This window comes from Vulpes lagopus, chromosome 3, assembly GCF_018345385.1.
Source record: "Vulpes lagopus strain Blue_001 chromosome 3, ASM1834538v1, whole genome shotgun sequence".
Lineage (NCBI taxonomy): Eukaryota > Metazoa > Chordata > Mammalia > Carnivora > Canidae > Vulpes > Vulpes lagopus.
This window is the reverse complement of record NC_054826.1, coordinates 126,902,778-126,922,815: the sequence shown is the minus strand read 5'-3', so window position 1 is coordinate 126,922,815 and position 20,038 is coordinate 126,902,778. Positions and strand designations below refer to the sequence as shown.

At 45.5% G+C, this 20,038-nt stretch overlaps 2 protein-coding genes across 13 annotated transcripts; one reads left to right on the top strand and one right to left on the bottom strand.

The window, feature by feature from the left end:
• Positions 1-90: 90 nt before the first annotated feature.
• Positions 91-5,602, bottom strand: TIGD7 (tigger transposable element derived 7). 7 transcript variants are annotated; one of them, XM_041748965.1, is made up of 2 exons: positions 4,681-5,602; positions 91-4,592 (listed from the first exon to the last, which is right to left on the bottom strand). In XM_041748965.1, exon 2 carries the CDS (start codon positions 2,075-2,077, stop codon positions 431-433), a length of 1,647 nt encoding a protein of 548 aa, XP_041604899.1. In that variant the 5' UTR covers positions 2,078-4,592; positions 4,681-5,602; the 3' UTR covers positions 91-430. The 7 variants fall into 7 exon arrangements, with proteins under 7 accessions (XP_041604899.1, XP_041604898.1, XP_041604897.1 ...); XM_041748964.1 differs by having other exon boundaries at positions 91-3,406; XM_041748963.1 differs by having other exon boundaries at positions 91-3,406; positions 5,334-5,602.
• Positions 5,603-5,654: 52 nt separating this feature from the next.
• ZNF75A (zinc finger protein 75a) lies at positions 5,655-18,711 on the top strand. Of its 6 annotated transcripts, XM_041748955.1 has the most exons (10): positions 5,697-5,783; positions 6,368-6,461; positions 7,059-7,589; positions 8,932-9,097; positions 9,728-9,819; positions 10,089-10,215; positions 12,622-12,713; positions 12,980-13,106; positions 14,984-15,094; positions 15,461-18,711. In XM_041748955.1, the coding sequence occupies exons 3-10, from the start codon at positions 7,182-7,184 to the stop codon at positions 16,138-16,140; spliced, it is 1,803 nt and encodes a 600-aa protein (XP_041604889.1). In that variant the 5' UTR covers positions 5,697-5,783; positions 6,368-6,461; positions 7,059-7,181; the 3' UTR covers positions 16,141-18,711. The 6 variants fall into 6 exon arrangements, 5 of the variants coding, with proteins under 5 accessions (XP_041604887.1, XP_041604889.1, XP_041604891.1 ...); XM_041748953.1 differs by lacking the exon at positions 6,368-6,461 and having other exon boundaries at positions 5,655-5,783; XM_041748957.1 differs by lacking the exons at positions 5,697-5,783; positions 6,368-6,461 and adding an exon at positions 5,790-6,151.
• Positions 18,712-20,038: the final 1,327 nt, after the last annotated feature.

Below are 20,038 nucleotides of genomic sequence, written 5' to 3'. Positions count from 1 at the left end.
TGTATCTTCTATAATCGCCATGCCACTTGCACAGTAAGGGGGGAGAACACTAAGTGGTATAGATTTAAGAAAACAGAGCATGTCACACCATTAAACTGAAAACCAACCAAATCTTTTTATTTTATATATCAGCATATGGCTTCTTGTTAATGGCCTGAATAAAATATAATGTAATGCTATTCCCACATCCATTACACCTAAGATAATCTGGGACAATAACTCTTCATTATTCAGATCTTTGTCTATAATAGAAACAAAAATGGATTAATGAATGTTTTTATACTTTAAAGAAAAAATATTTTAAAATTTTATGTTTTATAAACAATATATAAGTGGGCAGTGCTATGCAAAGTGAAATAAGTTGATAAAAACCATGACAATTCACAACAGGTCTGCATCATACAACCATACAAATCTTTAAACACAAGATCTAATTACTAGAAGTTGAAGGCATATTGAAGGAATCCTTGACAATACAAGGCCTGGGTTTCAAAAAACTACCAATTCTAGAATGGATTCTACTCTGGAACTGTTTTTTTATTATTTCTTGTTGCATCTCTTTCAGTGTGAAATGGAACCTTTGAAACTCAGGTGTGGCATCAACGAAGTCAAGTAGGTAGTCCAACCTCTCTCTTACAGCAGATAATTGAAATTCAGCAGTCTGTTCTTCATCTCCTCCTCCTTTCTGAATAACTTCCTTTGTAATTCCACTTTTTGGCTTTGGGGAGCTACCCTTTTCTTCATCATCCCCATTAATCCACACCCTGTCATGGGCCAATGTGCTTTCCAACTCCCCACATTTCTCAAGGATTTCTCTATAATCTCCATCTTCTAAGCCCTGAAGATCATATTCAGGTTCCTTTTTGTAAAGAAGATTTTCCCATGCATTTGCTATGGTTATTTGTTTTACTTCATCCCAACTCTTTGCCCAGTTAAAAACTGCACTTTTTATGTTGTAGATTTTAATCTTGGAAACTCCTTTTTGTCTTCTATCTTGCTCATCATCACTTTCTTCAAAAATTACAAGACTCTCTTCAAGTTGCTTCCACCTATAAAGTCGTTTGCAGCTCAAGATCACGCCTTGATGCATTGGTTGAATCAAGGTTGAAGTATTATGGGGAAAGAACATGCATTTTATCCGCCCATCCTCACTGGTTAGTGATTCGGTGGAGGGGTGAACTGGAGAACTATCCAGAAGTAATGTGGCCCTGACATCCTCTTCGTGGAATCCTAAAACATTAAGTTGAAAATGCCTGACCTCAGGAACAAAGTTTTGAAAGAACCATTCTGAAAACAATTCTCTGGTGAACCAAACATCCTTACTAGGTTTATATATCACAGGTAATGTACTTGTGTCCTCTTTCACACTTTTGGGCAGCTTTGATTTTCCAATAACGATTGACTTTAATTTATGAGTTCCATCTGCATTTGCACATAAAAGAGCAGACAACCGTTCTTTGTTTATTTTCCTCCCAGGCAGGCAGATCTCTTTTCTGCTTGCCTGAATGTTTTCTGGCATTGACTTCCAAAAGAGGTCAGTTTCATCCCCACTGTACAGCTGAGCTACACTCAGCTTCTCCTCTTTGATAAGCATGTATAGATTTTGTCGAAATGGCTCAACATTTTCTGAAGCCGAACTTAGGGCTTGTTCCCCCCATACTTTTTGATTCCCAATTGCATGCCTATTTCGAAATCTAAAAAGCCAACCAGTGCTAGCTTTAAAATCTGTTCGCCCAAAACACTGTGCGAATCTCTCTGCAGCAGCTTGAAGCTCCACACCTCTAACAGGGATGCCAGCTGAGCGTTTCTGTTGGTACCACATGTAGACTGCATCATCCACATCACCATATTTGGCTCCTGTTGTCCTCTTTCTCTTCTCAGCCCCTACTAATGGCATGTCCTGCTTCAGTACAAAGTCCAAAATCAATTTCTTATTCTTTTTGATGTCATAAAATGTTGATTTACTGATTCCAAATTCATCCATTACACTTTTAAGAGATCGTCCAGCTTCAATCCTGCTGAGAACCTTCATCTTCTCCTCCAAATTCAATGTTGTATATTTCCCTCTCTTATTCATACTGAATTTGGTTTCAAACAACCAACAGGAGAAGAAAAGGGAAAAGCCTTGCCGGATTGGAAAAAAAAATAAAAGCAAAACAAAAAGACTAGCTTAAAGCCCCCAAAGGCACCAGCATTTGTACGGAAGGGGGGGGAGTGGGCCAAAAGGGATAAAGGCTCATGTTGGAAGTGCTAGCCTAGAGATGAAGATCTTAAGAACTCAGAGAACCACCACTATCAAAGTGCTACCTAGCTGTCGCTCCTGCAAGATATGGACAGTCTGTTTTCAGAACCCCATTCTCCTCTTTCTTGACACATATAGCAGCACCAGTCAGGAATAATGGGAATACCTGCATACTCTCCCTAACTCAACAGAGAAAGAGACAGCAGGAGAGAGGCAAGATACCTCCACAAGAACAAACCCAAGTGAGATAAGTCTACGTGCAAAATACTGCTTGAGAAGGGAGTATAAAAGCCTCAAGGGCATAGGCAGAGTAATCCTGTGTAGCAGAGATGCAGTGTGGTTTCTCCCCTTCCAAAAGGACCCGATTTTACGTCACTGCCAAAAAAAAAAAAAAAAAAAAATGGTGCTCATGGTGCTCTGTAAGCAGTGTTCACTGGGTGGCAGTCCATCCACCTGGATAAAGATTCTAAGCTATCCTGACATTGCAATGTCCTGACAGCTGGCATTCCAAAATAGCTGTATAGTATCTTTAGGTGAACAAGAAAGTTAGTAGGTACTATTGTTCATGTGAAGAAATCTAACATTTATTACATTCAATATAGCATCATCAAAGACTGAGCTTCAACTTATGTTTACCAAGGTAAAATGTAAGTATGTAAAAATTTCCTGGTGGCACTTTTCCACTCTCAGAGCATCTTCCTTGTGTATATCTGGTATATTCTCAAGAGTCGAATATTTTTCACTGAAGCTTTTCCATATTTTGGAGTTACCAAGTTTCAGAATCCTGGCCCAAAAGTTTAAAAAATATTTTACCACATTTAAAAATACTTTTAAAGATTTGATCTTTCATCTGTCATTCTAAATTTACATTAGGATGTTAAATAGCAGATTTTTAAAATTTGTGACTTTATTCAATTTCTCTCCACTGTAGATTTTCCTTAATTTGAAACAATACTCACTTTTTCTCCCGCTTGAAGAAATTTAAAAGGTTTCTCTACTGGTGTTTCTGATATTCCTCAGTTATTCCTTACAGGTCCTCCTGGATGCCCAGTGCCATTCCATGTCCTTACAAATGTCCTACTCTAGATTAATTTCATAGTTTTCATTTGAGACACACAAACTCATGAGAAGTAACAAAACCGCAACTTTTATCCATTTCAGGTGCTACGAAAAAAGAAAAGTATGTCAGAGAAATGAGGAAAATGATTGTCATTATCTTATCTTTCCTCACCTATACTGCAGAGCCTGATTAGCTTTCATTCATTACTCACTACAAAGAATTATTACAAGGTTCTCATCTGGAAACCCAGAAGAGTCCAGGCTGTTAGTTTCCCCCCCACATTTATTGCTAGAAATGCCTACTGTCTTGTGGAGCACGGAGAGAATCATGAAAGACTATGATCCTGAGTAGGGTGTGGAGCAAATGCAGACTAAGATCTAGCAACCTTCTGAAAGGCAGCCATCACTGAGGGAATTAGTCAGTGATGACTATATAAATGGAAAATGCAAAAAGAGAGAATTGGTTATCTATAACAGCAGCATTACTAACTCCAGCCTGCCTCGCAGCAAAACCATTCGGCCCGCTATGGCAGCTGCATGGTGTCTCGGAATCAAGTGCAAGTCTTTCCTCTCACCGCTTCCCAGCTGTACACTGAGCATTTTTCAAGCAGTGCCCGGGCAGGGAACAGGATTTCAAAAGGAAAGGCTGGGGCTACGTTGGTGGGCTCCACAGCAGGGGGAAGCAACTCTGGCACAGACTTCAAACTACGAAAATCATTACCGACCCTCATTTACTATCCCCCAGTTTATACCTTATTTCTTCTTGCTTTCTCAGGGTCTCTTAGTTTTTCTCCCCCAACATCCTCCACCCCCGTGTTATGAATCAGGCCCACCAATGGCATGCAAGGCCACGGCTGCAGACTTCATTTATTCACTTTAGGAAGTTCCAATTACATGCTCAGCCTTGGGTCTGATGGTGAGGATCTCCATGCTACGGGCACTACTGTCCACTGGTTCTCGAAGCCTGGAAAGAAGCGTTGCCTTTGAACAAACTAACTCTCAACCTGACTCAGATTCCCAGGAGATGAACCTGCTCTGAAACCTACTCCAGTGACCTAGGCAGATGCCTATTCTTACCTCCTGTGTTTAATCCTTTGCTCTCGCTCTGACAGGATCAGAGAAGCATAAAAGGTTCCACCTTAAAAAGCAAAGTAAGGGGATCCCTTACATTTAGCGCCTACCTTTGGCCCAGTGTGCGATCCTGGAGTCCCGGGATCAGGCTCCCGGCATGGGGCCTGCTTCTCCCTCTGCCTGTGTCTCTGCCTCTCTCCCTCTCTGTCTCTCGCTATGTCTACCGTGAATAAATAAATAACTCTTAAAAAAAAAAAAAGGTAATATGCGGCCGGGTACTGGCCTCCCATTTTCATTCCCACCTTTACCTTCCTTCGGGATGAACTGCCCTGGAAAGATGGTCCCTCAAACAGCCTCCAGTGATGCTCCAGGGTTTAGTCTAGGAAATGCAGTCTCTTCGCTGCCCCGCGGCGGCCCCGTGAGAGGTCTACAAGAACTTCTTTTCTAACGTGAGGCCTTCCCCCCAACACTAGCGGGATCGCACTTAGAACGTATGGCGGGTGTGCTCACACCCCAGTCTTCCCCAGCTCTCCGTCCGCGAGCGCGGGGCCCCAGTCCCTGGGGGGACCTTTGTCATTTCCCAAGGAGAAGTCCCCTTTCCCTTCCTTCGGCTCGCGCGGCGCTCGGCTTCGGGCTCGCGTCCTTCTGGCCCGTGTGACCACGGAGGGTCGCCGAAACGCCGCGCCCTCCGGCCGGAGCCCCTGCGGCGAAGGCACTGCCCGAGCGCTCTAGCCCTGGCCGCCCGCGGGCCACCGACAAGCAGCCCGCCGCGTGGCGACGGCTGACCCTGGGAGGCCTGGGCACCCGAGACGCCCAGAGCCTGAGAAGCGGGGCGCACGAGCTCGGGCAGAGACCGCGGGGTCACCCACGGGCGGGGTGTCCGGCTCAGGGAGCATGCCGCGGCGGCGGCCGCAGGAGCCCCGATCCCAGCCTGCGGGCCCGCCTCACGGCCGGAACCTACCTCACCGGGCCCCCGGGATGGCTGCGAGGGGCGCGCGGCCCAGAGGAGGGTCAAGCAAGGCCTCGGGGCCGCCTGACCGCGACGAGAGCTCGGGCAAGGCCCAGGGCCCCGAGCGCGGCGGCGGCCACGCTCCCGGCGGGGCTCGGGGCACCAGGCGCCGCCGGCCGCCCGAGGGCCACTCAGGCACCAGCTGGCCGCGCCGCCCCCCGCCCCCAGGCCGCGGCGGGCCGGGCGCTCGGGGGCACTAGCTCTTCCTGGCCGCCAGGGCGGCACCGGGCGGAAGGCCGCTCCCCCGGGCGAGGCGACGGCTGCTCGGAGCCCCTCCCCGGAATGGCGTCAGGGCGCTTCCGGCCCGAGCGCCGCGTCGGATGGGCCCCGGGGCGCCGCGGGCCTGGGGGCCGGTGCTGAGGCTGGGCTCGGAGCGCGCGGGGCGGAGGCGGCGGCCTGCAGGTGAGCCTGCGGCAGGGGGAGCGGCGGCGCCCGGAGCTGCCGAGGGGCCCCGGCCGCCGCCATTGTCCGTGGGCGGTGGCGCCGCTGGGCCGGGCGGGCGCAGTCTGGTGGCGGGACGGGCCCGGGAGCCCCGCCGTCCCGCCTCGCTGGCCGCCGTGGCCGGCCCGGGCCTGTGCTGGGGCCCGCTGAGCCGCCGGGCAGCCGGGCAGGCCGCGTGGAAGCCCCGTGGGAAGCGGGGTGCCGGGACTTTGCTCAGCCTTGCCTGGAAGTCCAAGTGACCGTGGAGGAAAGGGAAGGTGGGCGGACGGCGCCCCACGCCAGCGACTCTCCTCTCCTCCCTTGCGACTTGGCCTTTGGAGAAACGTTTTGTAAGCAAAGGAAAGGTCAGCGGTGGTTTTTCTGGTTCAAGTCAAGAGAGCTTTAAACGCAGGAACCGATCCGTGCCCGGCGCCCTCTGTGCTGCTCGCAGGGAAGCGTCCCCGGGGAGTGTTGAGCGTCTAGCTCCGTGGCCCCGGGCTGCGCGCTGAGATAGGACTGCTTTTCCCTGATTGCTTTCCTTCTCTGCTCTCACTTTTGGGTCCCAGCTCTCCTGCCCGTATCGGTCAGTGGGAAGGAGAATCTGGAACGTTCCACGCACCGAGGGCTTCCGTCTTCACAAGAGGATGAAGGGTCCGAGAGGTTGGACTCCCTTGCTAGAGACAGAAGACTGGGGTGACACGTTAAAATTTAAGAGGAACTCAGAATGTTCCCCTGATCCTCCCTGGGCTTGGGGAAGCTGGGATAGGACGCCCGACGAGGAGGCGTTTGCATAACCCCCAAGCTCTGTGCAGCCGGAGGGGTCAATGTTCTCACTGTCTAACCTTTCCTGAATCGTTACCATTTTTACCAAGGCCAAGTCTTCAGTGGGCGTTTGTCTATAGCGAACTGTGCCTTATTTCAAGTGGCGAATAGCAGAGAGAAAGGGGCTGGCGGTGGATTCTTTAAAAGGAAAGCAAAGCAAGATTTTTCTCTTCGTTTTTCTCCCATTGTGACTAGTGGGTATCCAAGCTCATGTGAGGGATCCCTGGTGGTTCAGTGGTTTGGCACCTGCCTTTGCCCAAGGGGGTGATCTTGGAGACCCAGGATCAAGTCCCAGGTGGGGCTGCCTGCATGGAGCCTGCTTGTCTCTCTGTGTCTCTGCCTCTCACTGTGTTTCTCATGAATAAATAAATAAAATCTTAAAAAAAAAAATTCATGTGACTTTCTTACTGATGTGCACTTTTTTTCTGCTCTTAGTGTTTTAGGAAGAAGATCCTTTTACTGATTTTGTTCCAGAGCTGACTGGGCATTGTATGCCAAAGGTGGTCCTGCTGGGGTGTCTGTCCAACACAAGAGTAAAACTATTCCTGCAGCTGAATAATGATGGTAGATCTGAAGGTGGTTGACTGTTTGAACCCTCAGATCAAAGCTCTGTGGGAAAACAAGGGGCCTGTGATAGAGAGTTCCAGTCACAGCAAGAACTATATCGCACAAACGGACAGTCTCAGTCCTGAAAGCTGTCGCCAGCACTTCCGGAACTTCTGCTATCAGGAAGAAGCGGGACCCCGTGAAATTGTTGGACAACTTCAGGAATTATGCCGTCAGTGGCTGAGGCCAGAGATCCACTCAAAAGAGCAGATTTTGGAACTGCTTGTGCTAGAACAATTCGTGACCATTCTACCCAGGGACACCCAAAGCCGGATAAGGAAGGACCATCTACAGAGCATTGAGGAGGCTGTGTTCCTGGTAGAACACTTGCAGAGGGAATCTTGTCAAACGAGAAATGGGGTGAGAAGAAAGATTCCTGATTCATGCATTCAAATAAGATGAAAGTGGATATGGGTGTGGGCAGTTAATTGAGAAATAAGGTGAATTGGGTCACTCTTCTGTTGTAGGACCAGAAAGGTCCAGAAACATCTAAGGCAGGACCAGAAACCAAAAACCCACAGCAGTAGTCCACAGGTTTCACAGATCCTTGGCAGATACTTCCTGGCCTTCGAGAAGAATTGCTTTTGTGCTCTTTAGAGCCAGAGTTCATCAAGAGTAGTAATTCTAGTTTGGCTTATGCAAGGACATGGGTTTTGGGTTCCAAATGAATAAAAGATAGTAAGGAGCTGGAGAGGAAGAGGACTTGGAAAAGGGTGAACACTTAAAATGAAAGTTGAGTGGAGATAGTAAGGAGAAGGAAAACCCAAATAATTGGAGAAGAATGCAAAGGGAGAGAAAATTAGGCAGAAGAAAGGGAAACATTTGAAAATTCTAGCAGAGTAGCTGAGAAAAGAAAGACGTTGAGGGATAGCGTCCTCTGACTTCTAGGAGAGAGGCTCCACAGTGCTCTCGATGGTCCTTGGATCTGCTGGGTAATGGGGAACATGTCCCTAGCCAGGTGGCAGAACAGTAACTGCTTTCAGGCCTACTGGGGGGAATAAAGGGCAGGCATATGTTTAAGGCCAAAATCATTCAGAGGTTGGCTGGGGCCAAATCTTCTGTCTTTCATTTCATCCCTGTTCTGTGAAAACCTTGCCTGGATATGGGGATAATCTGGTGGAGGAGACCACTTCCTTTGTCAATTTTTTAATCTTTTGAGAAAATGAGAATACAGAAAAACACTAAAGAGGGATTTTTTTTTTTTTTTTTTTAAATTCATGAGAGACACAGAGAGAGAGAGAGAGAGGCAGAAAAAGAAGCAGGCTCCATGCAGGGAGCCCGATGTGGAATTTGATCCCGGGTCTCCAGGATCACACCCTGGGTCTAAGGCAGGTGCTGAACTGCTGAGCCACCCGGGCTGCCCACTAAAGAGGGATCTAAGCCAAGAGAAAGCCTGTCAACCTAGTATGAGAACAGGTGGCCTATTGTAGCCCTGTTAGTGATCTAAGCTGGTCTATATGCATAGGGGTGGGGCCTGCTGTGTCAGAGGCCTAGCAATAGCCACATTTTTCCCCCTTGTATCCTAATATTGCAACATTCTGGGTAGCTCTCTGTAGAAAATTGGCCTATTTAAGCCTTTTTGTCATTTCCTTTAGTGTCACACACTTTCCATCATCTGGACTGTTCACTTTTTCTTCCTTTTACAATCAACCCCGAAACTAAAAGTAATTTTTGTGGTAACAAAAATGGGGATTATTTCTAGGTTGCAGTCCAAGAGCTGGGAAAGGAAGCAGTGCTCTTGGGAGAAACAGCAGAATCCCAACCAGTGGGCATGGCCCAGGATGAAGAATTCTGGAATACATACCAGGGTCTGCAAGAACAGCGGAGCAGGGATATTCATAAAGAAACTGAGCCTGTATGTGAGAGGGGTAAGGCACATTATGATAATTCCCTTCTTTTGGGAGCTATTAGAGGAATTTGTTCAGCCAGAACATTGTGAGGATTTTCTGTGTCCCCAGCTATGTGGATGGGCAAACAGGCATGTTAGCAGTTATGATGTCCTCGAGGTTGTGGTAGAGCACCAGCTGTGGGTAAGCTATGAGTTGGCCTAGGGTACAGAGATATCCAACCTACAGAACCTGGGTAATAACCCTATGAACTCTGTTCGTTACAAAGCAGAGTGGAATGTGAACACACTTTTGTACCAGGAGAAAAATAATAAATGATTTAAAAAAAAAAAACTACATCTCATCGTACACTGGATATCCTGAGTACTTCATTTTTGAATATGTTGAATTTTTGCCTTAGAACAATTCACATTATGAGAGAAAGATAAAAGGTTTTTCTTTCATTTACTCATAAAAACTGGGGAACCTAGTATAATGACTGGTAGATACATGGCTCTTTTGTATGATGACAAGACCACATCAGGGAATCACACACTCTTGCAAGGATGTCCCCACTCTACCCAAAGAATTGGGATCATCTATATTTTAGAAATGAGCTAAGGATGTTTATAGATAAGTGAGAGATTTCCTCTGGCTCTTTTCCACCCACAGTTGTGCCGGCTCACCAGATCCTAGCATTTCCTGTGCAGACAAATGCCACAGACTGGACAGTGGCACCCAAGCTCATCTTACCTGAGTCCCAGGTGAGCTGTGCAATCCAGCTATTGAGGGCTGCCTTCCTCTGCTGCCTAGGACCCACTCTGCCCAGCTCGCAGGCATATTAACCCCATTGTACTCCCTGGGGAACTGGGCACCTAGGTTGTTGATGATCCCTTGCTTTTTTCATCTTTGCCTTCTTAAAGAAAAAAAAAGTGCTATTAATTCCTTGAGTGCCCAGGGTCTAACGTGGACCAGATGGCAGGGCTGCTTCTGTAGTGGCAAGTACTGAGCTGAAGCCCATTGTCTTCTTTAGAGCTTGTTGACATTTGAAGAAGTGGCCATGTATTTTTCTCAGGAAGAATGGGAGTTACTGGATCCCACTCAGAAGGCCCTCTACAATGATGTAATGCGAGAAAACTATGAGACTGTCATCTCTCTAGGTAAAGAATCTCCCTCTCCCATTGGGTAGAAGTTGAGTAATCTGTCATGTTCTCTGCTTCCTGGGAATGTATTTCTCTGAGAAACTGTGTTCTAGTAACTGGTTCTCAACTAGCTGGTGTGTGGACAGAGGAAAGGTGTATCCAGATCACCTGGGGAGCTTTTTCCAAGTGCATATGCTCATTATTTATTTACCCTAAAATTCTTGATCTCTCCCTCCCCTGTCTTTAAATCTCTTTTGCCTTTTCCATCTCCATAAAGAGTAGCACCACTCACCAAATATCTTAAGCCAGAAAATTTGTGATCATTCTTTACTCTGATCTTGCTCTTCTTCCCTTTACTCCTAATTTTCCTCGTGGCTCCACATTCACAGTATACCCTGAATCCAACCATGTCTCATCCTCTTGAATTGTTATCTTGGTCTAATCCAGGGGAGTGTGTAACCAGGCTCACCTCAGTACTTTCTAACTGGTGCTTGCTGGCACCATTCTTAGCCTTCCACAATGTACTTTTCATGCAACAGCCAAGGTTTTAAAAAACTCTGATGGATTTTGATGTCATCCTTTTAAAAATCTTATAACGACTTCTCACTCTTTCAAGTAAAACCTAAATTCCTCATCAAAGTACCCAGGAGCATCCAAGATCTGGCCTCTAAGCATCTGCCACTTGTACCTTTCCTCAGCCCTCTTTATCCATACTGATATTGCTGTTTCTTGAACTCACCAAGTTAATTTCTACTTGCCCATTTCTATTCCTTGGCACAGTGGACAGAATTCTGCAATTTTAACACTTCTTAATTTTGCCCAACTGAATATTTCATGATGCATAAGGAAAAAAAATCCTTTTATTGCTTTCATTCATGAAACCAAAGAAAGTCAACTGGGGAACCTGTTGTAGAGATTATTTTTTTTTTTAGATTTATTTATTTATTTATGATAGACACAGAGAGAGAGGCAGAGACACAGGAGGAGGGAGAAGCAGGCCCCATGCCGGGAGCCCAATGTGGGACTTGAACCCAGGATTCCAGGATCACGCCCTGGGCCAAAGGCAGGTGCTAAATCGCTGAGCCACCCAGGGATCCCCATGTAGAGGTTAATAGATACTCAGTTCTTTTTTTTTTTTAAATAATAAATTTATTATTTTTGGTGTTCAATTTGCCAACATACAGAATAACACCCAGTGCTCATCCCGTCAAGTGCCCCCCTCAGTGCCCGTCACCCAGTCACCCCTACCCCCTGCACTCCTCTCCTTCCACCACCTCTAGTTCATTTCCCAGAGTTAGGAGTCTTTAATGTTCTGTCTCCCTTTCTGATAGTTCCCATACATTTCTTCTCCCTTCCCCTCTATTCCCTTTCACTATCATTTATATTCCCCAAATGAATGAGAACATATAATGTTTGTCCTTCTGTAATTGACTTATTTCACTCAGCATAATACCCTCCAGTTCCATCCACGTTGAAGCAAATGGTGGGTATTTGTCATTTCTAATGGCTGAAGAATATTCCATTGTATACATAAACCACATCTTCTTTATCCATTCATCTTTCAATGGACACCGAGGCCCCTTCCACAGTTTGGCTATTGTGGACATTGCTGCTAGAAACATCGGGGTGCAGGTGTCCCAGCGTTTCATTGCATCTGTATCTTTGGGGTAAATCCCCAACAGTGCAATTGCTGGGTTGTAGGGCAGGTCTATTTTTAACTCTTTGAGGAACCTCCACACAGTTTTCCAGAGTGGCTGCACCATTTCACATTCCCATCAACAGTGTAAGAGAGTTCCCTTTTCTCCACATCCTCTCCAACATTTGTGGTTTCCTGCCTTGTTAATTTTCCCCATTCTCCCTGGTGTGAGGTGGTAGATACTCAATTCTTATTTACAATAAGAAGGCCACTTCTAGGTAAGATGTAACAGTTTTATTTTTTTTTAAGATTTTTTTTTAAAGATTTTATTCATTTATTCATAGAGACACACATACAGAGAGGCAGAGACACAGAGGAGAAGCAGGCTCCATGCAGGGAGCCCGACATGGGATTCGATCCCGGGTCCCCAGGATCACACCTTGGGCTGCAGGCGGCGCTAAACACCTGTGCCACCAGTGCTGCCCTAATATTTTATTTATTCATGAGAGCCACAGAGAGAGAGAGAGAGGCAGAGACACAGGCAGAGGGAGAAGCAGGCTCTATGCAGGGAGCCCCTTACACGGGACTCGATCCCAGGTCTCCAGGATCACGCCCTGGACTGAAGGTGGTGCTAAACCGCTGAGCCACCCAGGCTGCCCAGATGTAACAGTTTTAAAAGTATTCCATTTCTGCTGAAAGAATCAGGATTGTCTGTACTTTAGAAATAACCTAAAGATGTTCATAATCAGTAGCAAGAGAAATTTCCTCTGGCTCTTTTCCACCCACAGCTGTGCCTGTTCACAAGATCCTAGCCTTTCCTGAGCAGATAATCACCAAAGAATCGACAGTGGCACCTGAGCTCGTCTTGCCTGAGTCCCAGGTGAGCTGTGTGATCCAGCTATTGAGGGCTGCCTTGCTGCCCAGGACCCACATTGTTGTGTAGGTGCTCACATGTGCCAATATTCTCTAGAAACTAGGCATCTCCTACTCTGCTAATCCTTTTGCATCCTTCTTTTCTCCCTTTTCACTTAAAAAATTATTTGCTGTTAATTCATTCAGCCTTGCCTACCATGTAGTTCATGGGCCAGAAAGTAGGGCTGCTTCTGTAGTGGCAAGTACTGAGCTGAAGCCCATTGTCTTCTTTAGAGCTTGTTGACATTTGAAGAAGTGGCCATGTATTTTTCCCAGGAAGAATGGGAGTTACTGGATCCCACTCAGAAGGCCCTCTACAATGATGTAATGCGAGAAAACTATGAGACTGTCATCTCTCTAGGTAAAGAATCTCCCTCTCCCATTGGGTAGAAGTTGAGTAATCTGTCATGTTCTCTGCTTCCTGGGAATGTATTCATCTGAGAGGCTTTGTTCCAATAACTGGTTGTTTCTGAACTAGATGGTCTGTAGACAGGGGTAGGGTATATGCAGATCACCTGGGGACCTTTGGGCAGATGCACCCTCCAGATGCTATGTAGATTCCTTTTTTTGTTTTGTAGATTCTTGATTTATTTTTTCTCCTCTCCCAAATCTGTTCTCATATCTCTCACTTCTCAGTAAAGAACGTTTGCCGGGGGGGATCCCTGGGTGGTGCAGCGGTTTGGCGCCTGCCTTTGGCCCAGGGCGCGATCCTGGAGACCCAGGATCGAATCCCACATCAGGCTCCTGGTGCATGGAGCCTGCTTCTCCCTCTGCCTATGTCTCTGCCTCTCTCTCTCTCTCTCTCTCTCTGTGACTATCATAAATAAATAAAAATTAAAAAAAAAATTAAAAAAAAAAAAGAACGTTTGCCCGGGAACTAAGAGGAAGGAACATACAGTCATCCTTGACTGTGATCTTGCCGTCATAACCCATTTTAATACATCCCTGTCCTTTTGGCTCCACCTCCACAGTGTAGCCTGAGTGCAGCCATGTCTCATCTCCTTGTGCTGTTAGCATCCTGGCTTAAGCCAGCAACCTGTCTAACCAGACTGACCTCAGTACTTTATGACTGGTGCCCCTGCCGCTTGCCTTCCCACACTCCAGAATCTTTAAAAAATCTGATGAAATCATGACATTTCCCATTTCAAACCTTATAATGGCTTCTCATCACATTCAGAATAAAATGCACACCTTATTGAAGTGCTTAGGGTCCTCTAGGATCTGACCCTGTACACCGTGGTACCCTCATCTGCTGCCACTTGTGCCCTTGCTCAGTCCTCCTGAGCCTCACTGATCTTTTTGTTTCTTGAACTTGCCTTCCTCACTTCTACTTTGATCTTTCCTCTGCCTGGCACACATTTCTGGCCATTGGCAAAAACTCTCGCTTTTACGTTTTTGCTGCATATCAGCTTTTCAAGGAGGTCTTCATACTACCTCATCTAAAATAGCTTCAGAGAAGCAGAATCTTAAATGCTGAGTTATCCTGCTTTAATTTTTTTCAAAATATTCATCACGTGCTGAAAACGTTATTGCTGTTTGGTTGTCTGCTCCCACCAGAAGGTGAGCTCCTGTGAGATCAGGGGCTTGGATTAATCACCACTATATCATTAGCCCAAAGAGAGTGCCTGGCACATTTTAGCCAATCATCACATATTGACTGAATGAATGAGTGATGAATAGTTCTCCAACTTGACAATGTATATTTAGAAAAGTTTCTGTGATTCTGGTCTGTTTCTTCCACATGGATAAGAAGCAGTGAGCTAAAGGAGTAGGAGAAATCTTTCCTAGTCCAGTGTGTGCTGCTTAAGGGGCTAAGTAAGAAATTAACTGTTACCATGAGGGGAATCACTGATGCACATGATACATTAGTAATCCACTGACCTGTACCTTGCTCTGCTAGACTTGGGCTAATCCTAAGGAATTAATAGGACTAACTTGTATTCCCTGCAGACTGTGGGGTTTGGTTCCAACTTGTTCAAATATAGGGCAATCTTGGTGGCAGAAGAGGGGCACTGTGGATGGATTCCCATGCACTTTATCCTCTCCATGAATCCGGCTTAGGTTTATTTCTCCATCTCTCCATTGTGTATACAGTATAGTATAAACCCGAAACCAGAGGGGAGACTCTACTTACTCATTGACCACTGTAAACTGTCCTTTGCTGCTTCTGAAATAGTATGGAGTGGGTGGACAGTTGCTGAGTTCCCAGTCCTTGACCTCCGTTTTTCCATTTCACAGCATTATTTGTGCTCCCCAAACCTAAAGTGATCTCCTATCTAGAACAAGGAGAAGAGCCATGGGTTCAAGGGCCCTTGGAGTTCAAGGCCAGTCTTGGAGAGCTGCCTACAGGTAAATATACCATGGGAAGAGGACAAATGTTCTTTGATAGCAACCTTTGCAGGGAATTAGCATTTAAAATTGTGCTTATTGGGGCACCTCAGCGGCTCAGTTGGTTAAATGTCTGCCTCAGCTCAGGTCATGATTCCAGGGTCCTGGGATTGAGCCCCTCATCTGGCTCCCTGCTCAGTGGGGAGTCTTCCTCCCTCTCTTCTCTGCTTGTGCTCTCTGTTGCAATCTCTGTCTCTGTCGCTCTCTCAAATAAAGTCTAAAAAAAAAATAAATTCTGCTTATCTGTATTTTCTATGTCAGTAATCATTGAATTTTTCTATTTTGCTCTTCCCTACATTTGGCTTATTGTTATGTTTATTCCCATAGGGTTAAAGCTCAAAACTGACACTGAGAACCATCAGCCTGTATGTCTTTCTGACTTAGAAATACAGGCACCAGGAGACATCGTATCAAAAAAGACCAGAGTGAAAGTTCTCCAGAAAATGACAGGCAAGGAAAATCATGGTGATACACACAGGATGGGGAAGTGGCACCGAGATTTTCCCATAAAGAAAAGAAAGAAACTTTCAAGCTGGAAACAAGAGTTGCTAAAACTTATGGATCTTCATAAGAAAGCCCGTGTTGGAGAAAAGCCATTTAAATGCCAGGAATGTGGGAAAAGCTTCAAAGTTAGCTCTGACCTTATTAAACACCAAAGAATTCACACTGAAGAGAAACCATATAAATGTCAACAGTGTGATAAGAGGTTTAGATGGAGTTCTGATCTTAATAAGCACTTAACAACCCACCAAGGAATAAAACCATACAAATGCTCCTGGTGTGGGAAAAGCTTCAGTCAAAATACAAATCTACATACACACCAAAGAACTCACACTGGAGAGAAGCCCTTTACGTGTCATGAATGTGGAAAAAAATTCAGTCAGAACTCCCACCTTATTAAACATCGGAGAACCCACACAGGTGAGCAACCATATACTTGTAGCGTGTGCAGGAGAAACTTCAGCAGGAGATCAAGCCTTCTTAGACACCAGAAACTCCACCGCTGAACTGAACAGAAGCTTATCCAGGGTCCTCATTCTGAAATTCACCAAATAGAGGTGACCATGAGGTTTACAAAATAAAATACAAAAGCATGAATAATACTTAATCAGTGAAAAATTTAGTGATACAAATATATTTAACAGAAAGGAATCAAGGTTGACTCTGCCAGGGATTCCTGTAAGTAGTTTTGTACTATTCACATTTTTACACATAACCTTCAGGGAATTCATTAGCAAGAAAGGTGCTGAAAGAAACATTTTTGCAATTCTACCTGGCAAAATCGCCAATACAGCTTTTAATAGCAGAAGCATACATGAATCAATCTTTTGTGACTACAGATGGTAAATACTGTTGGTTTTGCCATGAATTCCCAGCCAGCTTTAAACACATTGATAGAAACATTTGTAGCATGGTCTTCCAAAAGAAAAAGCAATAATCTGCATGTTTAATTGCATACCATTGCCTTCAAGGTACTAGGATTACCAATTTCAAGAGATCTATGGCACAAAAATGAATTGTCAAATTTTCCAAGAACCAAATTGGATTTTCATCCTCTCCCATTTGATTGGACACTCTTCCCAAAATTGGACATGATTTGAGTTCCTTGAACATTTTAGCAACTTTAGCTCTTGAATCCTTTTAGCACCATTTTTACTGTGATGAGATGTAATTTACTTCACCACTAGGCAATCTGCCAGATAAAATACTAATGCACTATCTTATACCTCATTGGTAGTGTTTGAAAAAGATAAACATCTCTAATGAGATCATGAAAACGGGTTGGAATGTTTAGCCATGGATTATGTATTACGTGTAAAGAATTTTCTGCAATAAAAGAAAGTAGACTTTATAATCTCAGTATGATAAAACATAGAGCACTTTTTTTTGGCCTAAAAGAAAATTAACAGGAGTTCAGGATGAGCTCACGATTTTATTTGCTTTTTCATTTGGCTTTCATTTGTCTTTAAGAAGAAGGACAGGGGCACCTGCAGGGCTTACTTGATTAAGTACCTTCAACTCAGGTCAATGATCTCAGTTCCTGGGATCCAGCTGAGAATCTGGCTCCTTGCTCAGTAAGGAATCTGCTTTTCCCTTATCCTCTCCTGCCCCTCCCCACCATTCGTGCACCCACACGTGCTCACATGTCTCAAATTAAAAAGCACACACACACACACACACAAGGATAGCGTTATGCTTAGGAACTGCAGTGTGTGCTGCCTGTATGATACAGTTTACTGGGTGTGGCAGGAGATTGGGTTCCCAAGAGGAAAGGTTTGGGAAGTGATGCTGAGTGGTAGGCAAAGATGAGTGAGTCTGCATTCATGTTGTCTTTCACTGTAAACCATTACTAGGCAGGCAGAGTCCATCTATCTCTTTACACAGCATTTAACAACAGCCTTAATTGGTAACTGATAGATGGCTGAACATCTCTATGGGCTGTGGATCATTGTAGGACTCTTGTCTACAACACTGACTCAGCATGTGTTCCTATTAGAGGTTTTAGGTGGTGTCAGGAAGGGGGTTAAATGATCTCTTCCAAATACCTTATGAAAGATGAAGTTAAGGCTCAGATACAAGGAATTGTTCAAGAGCAGTGAGTCGGCTGTCCCTTAGCTGCATCAGTGAGCCCTGAAGGCAGGATTAACAGGATGTGTACCTTACCCCTGCAGGGCACTGGATGACTTTGTGTTGTATCTCTTTCTAACTATAGAACATTCCTGTGGCTTGATTGGTTGCCAAAACACTGCGGTCTCCATGTTCTCTATTTCAACTCAGGGTTATTCTAGGATAAGAGGAGTTGCTGAAAGAAAAGCATCTCACAGCCTGGCCAGTGGTGGATGCTCAGCCCATGTGCATTTGTTTCCCTTTCCCCTGCTCCCCAGTGATCTGCTGGGCAGACTGCAGTAAGGAAGCAGATGTATTTATGGCACTGTAGGTGGTGATTATGCTCAGTTGATTTAGTCCTTGGCCTCAGTACATCAGTACATTATGGTGTAAGTCACCTGAGCTGGTGCTCTCAGCAGGATTTTATTTTCTTCCCCAGATGAACTACACCAAGTATTATTTCATAAGCACAGCCAACTATGAAGCTCCCTTCTACATAGCCATTGCCCATCGCCCTCATCCTTAGGCTTTGGGTACCCTGTTCTCATCCCAGGATCCAGGTGGACATCTTGGTGCTACGTTCAGTCGATTTCATGGGGCCCACTTGTGTGCCCAGACACTGTTCTAGACTGAGAACATAGCAGTGAGCAAAAGAGCTAAAGATACACCCTCACAGGGCCAGTGTTCTAGTGAAGAGTAAAAGGAGTTGTTATGGTTTTCTCCTCGCAGTTGCAGACGAAGGATAGTTGTGGGTAATGGGTTGTGAGCAGAAGCCCCCCTTCTGGGCTAAGGCTTTTGTTTGTTGGTGCAGGACTCTGTAGTGTTCTTCCTGCATCAGTCGTAGAAGCCCATATAGAAACAGGGGCCACAAAAAGTCAAAGTCGTCTGGGATCCTGAGCCCCCCACCTCCATGGAGAGCACCTGTAATGGACTTTATGGGAATGAGAAATAAACTTCTGTTAAACTACTGAGATGTTGGTGCCGTGTATTTTTGCAGCATACCCTGCCTGCCCAGGCAGAGGTGGCTATTCTACTAGAGTTCTGGAACCTTTTCCGTGTCAGTCCACGTGGACTTTGCCCTTAGAAGATATTTGCCTCCTAGATGGCCCACTGAGCTCATGTAACATGGATAGGCACGCTGAGGAACTGACAAGACTAGGCAATAGGAAAGGACTGATTTTTTTTTACCTGAGACAAGTCCAGGTTGGTCAGTTTTTCAAGTGCATGGAGCAACCATCTATCTTTCCCTCCCTCTCTGGTTTCATTCCCCTTTCCTTGCTCTCTGTCCCTCATGCTCCACCGTCCTTGTCTATAAGATGTCTATAAGATGACCAATGGTCTAGAGAGAGGATAGGTTGCTTTTCATTCCTCCCATGAGTGCAGGAGACTTTAAGCAATCACTTGGTAATTCCCTCTTTCATAGCTTCTGTGAGTTGCCTCAAATTACACAGGACCTAGGACAGAAGCACATTTGTCCTGATTGGTGACACGAAGGTGACTGCCCTCTGGACCAAGTGGTTGGGAAGAAGGTTTTACAGGAAAGCAGGAGCAGGACATTGCAGTTGAGAAGTGAGAAGCCTCTATCGGAGTGTCTGCGTAGCCAATAACCAGCAGCAGTGTTCCACAACTCAGGATTAGGATTAGGGTTGGACATGTGCACACTGGAAGAAGGAATTTCTGTAGCTTCCTCACACGAATGAGAGCAGATTACCAAAAAAGCAACATGGAATCAAAATGTATTTATACATGGTTTAAAGAGAAAGTGTAACACATAACCCTAGCTTTAGCCTGAAACATTAGCATTACATTTCTCAGAAATACATCCTTTATAACCAAATGATTCTAGGATAATCCAGAAGATGCTCCATTTCATATGGTTCAGATAATAGCCTTACAGTGGCTGCAAGCTTGGTTCTGAGAACTGGATTGGTGACCTGCGTATCCCCCAAATCCTCAACCTCTTCTCTGCACTGTGCTAAGTGGCCACAGTGCAGAGACTGCCAGACCTAGAGTTCTCCCCACCATTAGACAGACACAATCTGGAACCTCACACTGATCTTGAGAGCCTCCACTGCCTTTGCTGGAGGGGAAGGTCAGGAGGAGAGCTTGGAATCAAATTAAAATGCTGGGGTTGATGAGCTTTTGGAACTATGAGAAGAGTGTTTCATTCCCCTGGAGAGCTGGAGAGCAAGAATGCTAAGCACTTTTTGAAGCTTGTATTACTGCTCTTGTTCTTTCAATGAAGAGGCACTTCTGCAATATTCAGTTCTATGATCTCTTCGAAACACCCAAATTTTT